The following is an 11,338-nucleotide window of genomic DNA, read 5'->3' as shown; positions in this document are numbered from 1 at the left end:
AGGCATGATCCGTTTGGTATTTTGAAAAAAAAACGTTGCAGACATGTTTTATATAGGTATGGCCCTACAATATATTATTCAAATATAGCATGACAGGTCCACTTTAACCAAAATAAAATGTAATGTGAAAAATGTTTTTGCCTATTGTGTCCCACACCTTATTTTAAATTTAACAACTTTAACTTTAACTAACTGCAAACTTTCAGACTCTGAGCAGTAACTTCCTGGACTCTCCACTGGTTGCCTGGCAACTACAACCTATATTTAGTGTGGAATAACTGGCCTGACCTGCACAGTGGCCTCAAACATCCAACACTTAAAGGGATTTCCTGCAATGCTGGCTACAAGCCTGGAGGAACACCAGTGATCAGCCCTCTAAGGCTTGAGATCAGGGCCGTCCCTCCCTACAGGCCGATCATGCAGGCTGCATGGGGCCTCACATTGCGCAGGGGACCTCGCGTAGGGGGCCTCGGCTTATGAGCTCGGTTTGTGCGCAGTTCTCAGCGCAGTTCTCAGCGCAGTTCTCCGCGCACATTACATGTCACTTATTAGACACTTTTATCCAGCGACTTACATACTCAATACTGTGGACAATCCCCACAGGAGNCCCACACCTCCAAATTCTGCTCATGAGAGAGGATGATAGATCGCAGCAGGGGAAAACATACACATTACTCATGCAACACCAAAGCTCAGAGGAGGAAATAAATATGCACAGGTCAGCAATTCATCATTTCCATCTGAATACTTTATGTGTGTCATTACTTCTATATTGTACTATTTTTCCATATGTTTATACCTAAAAGTGTTGGACTGGTATGGGGGTATTTTTGTCTTTATCAAATTTTGGGGCTCTCATGTTAGAACCGCTTCAGAAAATGTGGGCCCCACAAGAGATGTTCTGGTATGGTACCTCCACAATACCACAAAGACAAGGATGTGTGTATGAGAAGTGTGTGTGTGTGTGTGTGTGTGTGTGTGTGTGTGTGTGTGTGTGTGTGTGTGTGTGTGTGCCCACAGGCCTTGTTGAATGCACTGTTAAGCAGGCCTGAACAGTCAATAGATGGAAACAATGCCAGACCTGACTAATCAATATGGAGCAATCATGAAGAGAGAATGATGATAATCACTTACAGAGATTGGGATCATAATCCATGTCCACACTAATTATCCTATATTACAGAGCTGCTGTTGGCACTGAGATGTACTTAACTTTACACTCAGCAGTTTAATGAACTATTGAATAAAATAAAATAAAAAACTTTAAAGTTTGTTTTGAAAACAGCTGAAAGGCTCTCAGCTATTCTGAGTGTTATTTTCTGATTGTCCACCTAACTCAAAATGACGTGAAAATCTGGAAAAACTATCTCATGTTAAATTAAATCACCCTGCAGAAATATTTTAGACAAATTGAAGCCATTTCCAGGTTAGAACTTTTTACAGTTGTGCGTCACCGGTACAATCAGAAACAGACTTTTTGGCAGACATCTTTGACATTTATCATTTATGACAGAGCGATCTGGACACACACTTCCTCTCTCAGCAGGAGTGTTTCCAGTTAGTGTGTGGATGTTTAGGTCTCTCTGTACATATGTGTGTGTGCGTGCAGCAGAAGTGTGTGTGTCATGGTGAGATTACATCTTCACACCTCACACAGTTTCCTGTCTGAGTGGATGTCATCTCTCTCCCGACCCGACAGCTGATTTTTCTTCCCTCTATCTTTCCCATTTTCTCTCTTTCTTCTTCCTCCCCTCCTCCTTCCCTGTCTTATCTTCTCAATCACCATGTCTTTCTGTCTCCCCCTTTATTTCTCTCCCCTCTCTGTTTGCCTCCCTCTCTCATGTGTTTACATGTCTGCATGGTCGCATGTCATTTTTCTATGTTCTGCCTCATTCAGCTTCACTCAAACAGAAAATCACAACTCGACCACAGAAACACACAGTTTGTCGTTTCAAAGCAAACGCTCTCCTCCCTCTCACACACTCCTTCAGCTGTGGCATGTCCAGGCACACACTAACACACACACAGTGGTGTAAAGTAACTAAGTAGATTTACTCAAATACTGTACTTAAGTACAATTTCGAAAGACTTGTACTTTACTTGAGTATTTCAATATTTTGCTAGTTTTTACTTCTACTCCACTACAATTCAAAGAGTTACATTTCACCTTTACCAGCTTTGATAACACTTTAATGCATCAATAATTATAATCTAAATATAAAATTTATTATTCTGGAATGGGTAGATCGGCATAATTAGTACTTAAATTATATTTTGATGCTAATACTTTTGTACTTTTGTAACATTTTGATTGTAAGACTTTTACTTGTAACTACACTCTGCTAGTTTTATATATGTTTATTAAGTACAAGATCTGAGTACTTCTTCTACCTCAACACACACGTTTGCAGGGCTATTTCTCTGTATGAATAAAGAGGCGTAGAGGGTCAGACTGACCTGTTTGACGCGGTCGGGGTTGACGGTGGTCTGCGGCTGCAAGATGCTGACCGGCTCTGTCTTCTGGGTGCTCTGAGGCATCTCCCTCACCTTCTCAGCGATGAAGTCATGGACTCCGTTCAGCGCCTCCACCGTGCCCTGGATCAGACACACCCGCTCTGTCGTTCCTGAAAAACACACGTAAACAGATTGGTCAGTGCATGAGTTCTAAACTGAGAAGAAGAAGTAGTAGAGGAAAAAGACAGGAAACTCTGTTTTCATTCAGTCGTATATACAAGCACACACAAGCAGACAAGACCTATTCACAATAGGCTTGAAATACTCCAGCTACCAATCACATCATGTTTCTGTCGTTTTGGTCCATACTTGGAATTGAACTGGTGACGAGGCGGTTCCAAAGCCAAGTCCCTAAAACTGAGGTATGACCCAAAGGAAGATGTAGAGAGCTAATTTTAAGCAATATTTGGGGAAAAGTAACACCAATCAAACAAGTGATGGTAAAGTTTTTGTAACTCATTCATATAATTAAATGTTACTGCTTCTACGAAGTTGTGTCACTTTGATGAATTAATGTGTTTCCTGTTTAATGGAAGCAGCACAAAAACTGCTGCACTGCCAGAAAAAGCCCACAAAGAAGAAGTTTTGTTCTTGTTTATCAGTGTGCCAACTTTTCCACAAAAACATGTCTACTATATTTAGCGGTTTTGTCAGAAAAAGTTATTTGTTCCATTCATGTATTCTTGTAAACATTGTTGAGAATGTTTCAACAACTCACAGAGGGAATGCTGTCCCGATTCTGATTCGAACACTCTTCTATTTCCATCATTTTTATGTGCAGTTCCATGAAAATGCAACTAAACCTGACACATGCTGCTTTTCAAAAAAGAACAACTGTGAGATAAGAAAAGATAGTAGGGAGCTGTAATGATTCCCGCTGGGAAATTACACCACTGCAGCTAGAGAAACAAAACACTGAATTATTAGAAACTGAATCGAAGTGGAGAAAAAGGAACATATACTGTATAATTATATAACTTTATAGGTGATATTTATAGCAGCATAGTAAATACCAAAATTGTAAGGAAAAAGTGTTGAGGAAAAACAGAGTCAGAGCTATTTGTAAAAGTAATCAGATTAAATGAAAAAAAGGTTGTTGACCTTAAATGTGACCTCATGTCTTTCTACAGTAGGACATTGTCCAATCAGGAAATGCATTTCCTGGTCACGTGCAAATTAAATTATGATTTTCCAAGCAAGCGTCTTAGCATTTACAACTGTATATTTGAGATTTAAATCAGCTTGGAACAAACTGGCTAAATCCTTTCCCACAAATCCAAGGGCTGTAGAGTTTACACTCCACTTGTTGAGCTGCAGAAACTGGAGAAAACACAGCAAAGAAAGAGAAACTGTTTGCATTTCCTATTTCACATGTTTCTCATTTCACCCAGGAAAGTGTGACCAGACACCCAGTGTTTACTACATGGGAAACTGAGCGATGGAGATTAGGAAGTAAACAGACAATATTAAACAGTCTACAGCAGCTCAATGAAAATTTCTGTTGTTGTGTCTGACACTGAAAACGTTGATGTGATTCAATCTGAAGACGTTTTCATCCAACAGATGATTCATGGACTTTCCTTTACAAAACCTCAACGTTTTTGGTGACCCAAACTAATGGGTAATTTCCAATATTAAAATGTTTATGCATTTTTCCATGAGTTCCAGGAAGTAGTTCATTCTCCTACAATATGAAAACCAATGAAGACACTCTTCAAACTTCTCTCACTTGTGAAATCCGTCACTGTGAACATCAGGTTTGTATTAAGTTTGGTCAAAGTTACGTAATCGTTTTGGAACACTCTTTTGTTTTTTTGTGTTTTTTACAACTCCAGCAAGCTCAAAGAGTTCACTCACTTTACATAATGAATTACAATTTAGTGGGGAATGATACAAAACAGTCACAATCCTAAAACATAACAGTTTGCAAAATGATTAGCCATGATCTTAAGTAAATATGACTCGTAGTAAAAACGCTATAATACGCCAAACCACAAGTGTGGTCGCTAACAGCTGGAAATCCACACTGAGATGTAAGTGTTCCACAGCCAGAACAATGACAAACTTGCCATAATGCTTTATGACTTCACTGTGTCTAGAAACACACACACAGACACACACACGCACACACACACACACACACACACACACACACACACACACACACACACACACACACAGAACAGAAACTAGGCCAACGCAAAGCCTCTCAACAACACACTGAAAGTAAATCTCTCTCTGGCTATGTGTCTCTTTCCCTCACCCTTTCAACATTTATTCTCTTCCTCCCTCTCTATCTCACTTCCTCTTCTTTCATTTCCTCCTCTTCCTCTCCCTGTTCCCCTCTCTCCCTGGACTCCAGTATTAAGTGGATCTGCTCTTATCACTGCTCCACAGTGTGTCAGTTAACTTCCTGTCTCCTCCCTCCGCCTGCATTGTTGGCCCGGCTCGGTTTGGCACGGCTCGGCGCTCTGAGGTTGCACACGGGGGAAATTAAGGATAAAAGCTGTGATTTTGGGGTCGGAAGTTAAAGAAATCCAGAAGGCTTAGAAAACTCAAAAGTTGAAACATGTTAAATATTACACGATACAATGCAAAACACTCCTATTGCCGTAGTATGAGCTGTTTGTGTCATTTGATGAATCTGGTTAAAAGGATATTTTACTTCATTCTTTTTTACTTGGATAAAAAATCCTAAAATTTGATATTTTACAAACAAATTAAGGACAATTACCTTCAGAGATACAGGTTTGAGTCATAGTGAAAAAGTGCCTTTCAATGGCTGAATTGAGGATACTTTTGTGACATCTAATAACAAAACTGTGAAAGATTGTTGCACAGCCTGCAGACAATAAGTTGGTGGAAGGGACAAAGAATAAAACACACACAGCACACTGTGGTATCTCCCACATTTGGCTAAACTGGACCTTGGTTGCGCCTGTTAGCATTACAGTCATATTAATTCACATTCATATATTTACAGTGTGTTGACGGCAGTAACAAACAGCTCCTGTTGACGGCAGCTGAAAGCTTCACTGTGAGGTCACACACAATAAAACACAACATAATGTAACACAAATACATATTACTATGAGATTTCAGAAGTAGCAACATGCTAACGTTTGTTGCGAGTGTGTGTGTGTGTGTGTGATACTGAGGAAACTGGGCTTTGCCTCTCCCTGACAGCTGGTGCCCTCTGGGTAATCTGGATTCGTCCAATCCCAAACAAGGATTAGCAGCCCATTGTCTTGGCATGGGAGTGTGATTGTCTTTGTGTGTAGCTTTTGATGTGTGCACACACTTGTGTGTGTGTGGGTGAGTGTGATTGCACCGGAAACGGCCACTCTGTCAGCAGAGATCATACTGAAGCTGCTCTAGCTGTGCCTCTGCAGAGAGCTGCTAGTTCATTTAAAGATATCAAATACAAATCATTTAAAATCATACAATACACGATTGACTTTTTCTTCTAATGTGCCAGTAAACTAAGTGCATAAAAAAGCAGAAATGTAATGCAAGCTAATGTGAAAATAAAGTGTTAAGCGACTTTTAAGTAGCGCAATCAAGGAACGCCCCCTCATTCATATATGGATGAAGAAACACAAATAAAAAAGAGCAATAAATAGATAGGGATACGAATGAATAAGGGAATCAATCATTAGGGTAATAGTTAAAAAATAAAGAATACATTTGGAATAAAAAGAATATGACAAAAAAGGCAATTTATCAAATAAAAACAATAACTTTAAATGATTTGCCTTTTTCTCTGAGCAGATTGTATTTATCAACCCGCTTTATTAATCTTGCCTTTACATTTGGTAATTGAGGACTCTATTTCTACATCTTTATCATATGTTTTTATTAGAATGTCAGCATTAGTCTTCCATAGAGTGTATAATGAGTGCAAGTTATCTATTAAGCTTCTAATCTTAATGTGTTATTTGTGTCCATCTGGATTTTGCTGTTGAAACAGAACAGGTTGATATACTATTGTACAGCAAAAACCCATGTCTTCTTGATTTTATAGCACACACACACACACACACACACACACACACACACACACACACACACACACACACACACACACACACACACACACACACATACACACACCCCTCAGTGATCGAGAGTGAGCTCTGTTGGCAATAACTTCTGTAGAGGTCCCACTGGTGCAAGACAATGCTGGCTGAGTGTGTGTGTGTGTGTGTGTGTGTGTGTGTGTGTGTGTGTGTGTGTGTGTGTGTGTGTGTGTGTGTGTGTGTGTGTCTTTACAATTTCCCTTTGTAATCATATGACATTGTAACAGTTGTGCACATTTTCCAAGCTTGCTGTGTTCCAGCTGCTGAAGCAATATCTGTTCAGAGTTGTAAAAAATGCGTTTGCATAACGAGTCCATGAGGCATTTTTTATTTTGCAGTGCAGACACAAAATGCGGCAGGCAGAATAACAATTCAGCCATCTTGCGTCTTTCACCACTGCAGGAACCTAACAAATGTTGTCATTGGTTTTGCTTAACTGTGATTTACTCTCTGTTTTTTGAGGAGGTGAAACTGATTTAAGATGCCAGGTACTTTCAGGGGAAGCTAGCAGTGCTGTCAATCCGGACTTGTCCTCCAATGTGGTTTTACATCGCAACAAGGACTGCAACAACAAACACAAATCAAACTGCATTTGCAACAACAACGGCTGACCAAGAGCACTACAGTAACTGTGCTTTTCAAACAACCACGTTAAAGCCCTGCTACTCCTGGGAAGACAAACCACAGTTTATTACAGTTATTGGACATTTGGAGATGCACTAAAGAGCTGAATGATAGTGGGGCAACTTTACAAAAATAAATAAACAAGATTAAGGAGGGACTCCAAATTAAGAAGCACAAAACAGTCTGGAGCAAACCCCAAAAGTGTCACAGTTTGAGGAAGATAGTGAAAATACCCCAAAAAAGGCACAGAAGGTTTCAGATATCAGGGAATGGAAAGTTTCTGGGCAGGTTTACAATCCCTGAGATGAAGCACCTGCAGCAGATTCAGCAAGGGACTATTAACAACTTCAACCAAGCCAAGGATATATTTAAAGCGGCTATTCTGCTCATTTTCAGGTTCATATTAGTATGTACTGTCTAGTGTAGTGTAGTCCTGTGACGTTTCTCCATGCTCTAATGTTCAAAAAGCTCTTCACCCTCTGTCTGAAACCAGAGGCCAGTCTGCTCTCATAGAGTGGCGAAGTCACGCCCATCTACTTCCAGTCCATGGGACCTTATTTCGGAAAAATTATGTATTGAAGTCAATGGAGAGAGAAAACGTATCTTTCGATCCCATTTGAATTGTGCCATGAATTATACATATGATGTATGTCAATCTTAAAAAATCATTTCCATGTCAAAAAAGTGACAGTTTGTCGTAAAACTGTTGAAATATAAGACTATGAAAAATACGCAACTAGAAAGACTCCACTAAGAGATAGCTAAGATCTGCGCCATATAGATATAATCTATTTATATGGCCCTGGCTAAGATAAGATAACTTTAACAAGATGCCTGTGTTCTTAGTACCAGGTTGTTATCATACCAGCAATGGGTCTTGCTCGTTCTTTCGCTTCCCGTCTGATGAAAGGACAAGGAGTGGCTGGATCAAGTTAGCTACCTAGCTAGTAGCTAGCACGTTAGTTAGCATTACAGCTGTGTCATTTTTATTAGCCTTAACATGAAGTAACATTAAGTAACCCAAAATGTTAAACAGTAAGAGTAGTAGTCATATTTCGTGAACCCTTTGAAGAGTACTGTCACACCGGTGTGATCATTCTATAATACACCATTTAAACCCGGGGGAGAAATGCTAACGCTAACGCTACATTACCATCGGCAATATTTTCTACTTTATGCTATCTGCACAAATGGTTGACATTAAACATTAAAAAGATCAGGCAGTTCAGAGAGAAGGAGGCAGCTTTGCATGACATTCTTCTGGACGTGTTTCATTGTGGTGATAGTGAGGGTAGTCAATCGTTTTGTTGACAAAACAGTAGTGACGGCCATCTTGGTGACGTCTGTGTTGTTGTGCAAGAGATGTAGTTCATTGAGTTTCACACAAAAAGATGTGTTACTTCACAGTTTTACGACAATTTTGTTTTGTTTTGACTTGCAAAGTTATCTTTTAAATTGACAAATATCATATGTGTAATTCGTGGCACAATTCAAACGGGATCAAAAGATAATCTTTCTCTCTCCATTGACTTCAATACATATTTTTTCTGAAATAAGGTCCCATGGAGCTCCCCCGGAAGGGGAGGGACTTCGCCACTCTATATGTTAGCTGCTCTGTTGTGATTGGTCAACCGCTTAGAGATGTGAAGAAATGTTCCGGCCATAGGCGGCGCGTGAGGCTCAGGTTTGGGAAGGCTAAATAACTTTTTTTACCTGACGCCAGGGCAGGAATTTCACGGCCTTGTGCCCTTAAAAATGATATCTGCCATAAGGCCACAGTGGCCTTGATGCCCTCTCTGACTAAGTTTTGTGGTTTAGCAGTCTGCCTCTTTTCTGACACGGCTTCAACACCAGCATATTTTGAAGGAGGAAAAAAAAATCAGCGGTGCGCTTGATTTGATCCTGGAATGCACCGCTCGGACGGTCTATGATGACAGTTGACATCAGTCTAGGACCTATCTCCGCCCACCCCCTCACACGTCCGTGTGCGTAGGANACTTGAGAGGGAATGTTTGGTCAAACACTTTGTGTTTTGTCTCATAGTGGCGTTTTTTTAATGAGCGCCACGGTCTCTGAACAAATGAGACACACTGGTTCTGTGCTCCCAGTGGGCAGCAGGATGAACATGAGTGAGTCCACGCAGGGTTAAAAGCTCTGTTCTCACTGTCCACTTTCNCCTGCACTAGATAATAATAAAAAAAGAATACAACTGCAACATAACTTATCCAAGTAGTAACAAAAACACTTCAAAATATTATAATTATGCATTACCATAGTATGGTAATGCATAATTATAATATTTTGAAGTGTTTTTGTTACTACTTGGATAAGTTATGTTGCAGTTGTATTCTTTTTTTATTATTATCTAGTGCAGGGGTCGGCAACCCCTGGCACGCGTGCCAGCATTGGCACCGTAACCAGTGGCACACTAGGAATAAGTGGAATAAGTTTGCAAAATATTTAAATTAATTTTCGGATCCTGAACGCGAGACCGCCGCCAGAGCGCGTCTCCCCGTTACCTGCAGAAGGAAGCCATGCACGCAACGCAGCCCCGCTCTCTTTATCTCCAGGTGACTTTCTGCCGCTTTCCTCCTTGGTGCAGTGCTGATCGTTTCACCACGGAGGAAAGCACTTCACTAATTGCAATACCCATAAGGAGCTGTACAAATGACGCAGTTTTTGCGTGGCTGTGTTTAGTTGAAAGCCCAGTGGCGATCTGCTCATCTCTCATCTAAATAATATGCTACAAAGGGGCGGACTGGCCATTTGTGTGTTGAACTTTCCTGTCGGCTCCCAGACCGTAGTCGAGGAGGGCAGAAGCAACAAGCTTCAGGTTCAATACCCCACTTTAGCTTAAATGACTGGAGAGAGGCGAGCTGTTCTTGGGAGGACGTTGCATTTATTTAGCTGTTCTTCTGTTTCACAAAATACATCACAGACCTCTGTTTTTCTGCTTTCCCGTTTCACTTCCAGAAACATACACACGTTCCCTCACTGTCGCTCTACCATTCACAAACACACATGCACAAGCCACACCCCTCTCTCTCTCTCTCTCTTAAAGGGACAGCGATCTCATCTCACTCTGCATGACCCTAATATCATAACATGTGTGCTCTGGAGAATCACAGAACGGACGATCGTCCTTATTATTATGCCGTTTAAACCAATTATTTAAATGTGTCTGTTAAATTCGGTCATCATGTAAGTTGCGCTGACAGGTCCACACACTGCTGATAATTCTCAATCGTTGGCACGCTGATAACATTTTTTTTTTAAAATGGCACTTCATATCGAAAAGGTTGCCGACCCCTGTTCTCCGCCCTGTTTGTTAACCTTTTTTGGGAACCAAAAGTCAAAAGTGTTTTTTGTTGAAGGTCCCCCTTTGGTAAAAAGTTTTCTTCTCGTGTTTTCTTTTCGACCTTTTTCGAAACGATTTGGAGACCGTTAAAAAAATGTTTCCGAGGTTTCCCTGTTTCTTTTTTTGTAGGTGTATTGTTTTTTTTTGTAATGAAAAAACGCCCCGTGTTGTTTTTTTTTTTTTTTTTCTGTAAATCGTACACGTCTTTAATTAGGTGCAATGGAGTACCCGGTAAACACAATTTTTTCCATAATTGTTTTTTGTTTATACGAAAACGCGATATAAAAACGATTGTACCGTAAATTGGATGTTTTTTTTTTTTTTTTTTTTTTTTTTTTTTTTTGTTTTCCTAATTTTTGTAAAGGTTACGGTGAAAAACCCTTTTTTTTCAAGGAAACGTAAAACAACCGACTTTTTTAAAAATGGCCAAAAGGGTTGTCTTATTCCCTTCTCCGACAAACAAACGCAAGTAAAAACGCACACATAACCAAACCAGCCCCATTTTGTAAACCTTCCAATAACAGTTTCCCGATCAATTGTAAAAATTTTGAATCTAACTTTTTTTTTTTTTCAATTCCCGACCCAAACGTTAACAGCCATTTAACTCAGAATTTAGGGTTTCAATAAAGAGTTACCAAGGGTGTACAAAAGAGAAACCAAGTCGGCAACAAAACCAAACAAAGAATCAAAGGGTGGGGGAAGAACAAAGGTTTTTTTTTTTTTTTTTTGGTCCCTTCGAAATTTTTTTTTTTTTTTTTTGGTT

General features: G+C 40.0%; 1 protein-coding gene across 1 annotated transcript in view; it reads right to left on the bottom strand.

The window, feature by feature from the left end:
* Positions 1-11,338, bottom strand: part of LOC104953656 (RNA-binding protein Nova-1-like) — a 32,166-nt gene that overhangs the window by 20,039 nt on the left and 789 nt on the right. Inside the window, exon 3 of the mRNA XM_010780626.1 lies at positions 2,458-2,624. Coding sequence (XP_010778928.1) covers positions 2,458-2,624 — 167 coding nt within the window. The remainder of the gene's footprint in view (positions 1-2,457; positions 2,625-11,338) is intronic.

Source organism: Notothenia coriiceps, unplaced genomic scaffold (genome assembly GCF_000735185.1).
Source record: "Notothenia coriiceps isolate Sejong01 unplaced genomic scaffold, NC01 NC01_scaffold00022051, whole genome shotgun sequence".
In the NCBI taxonomy this organism is placed as follows: domain Eukaryota; kingdom Metazoa; phylum Chordata; class Actinopteri; order Perciformes; family Nototheniidae; genus Notothenia; species Notothenia coriiceps.
This window is presented reverse-complemented; position numbering and strand designations above follow the sequence as displayed.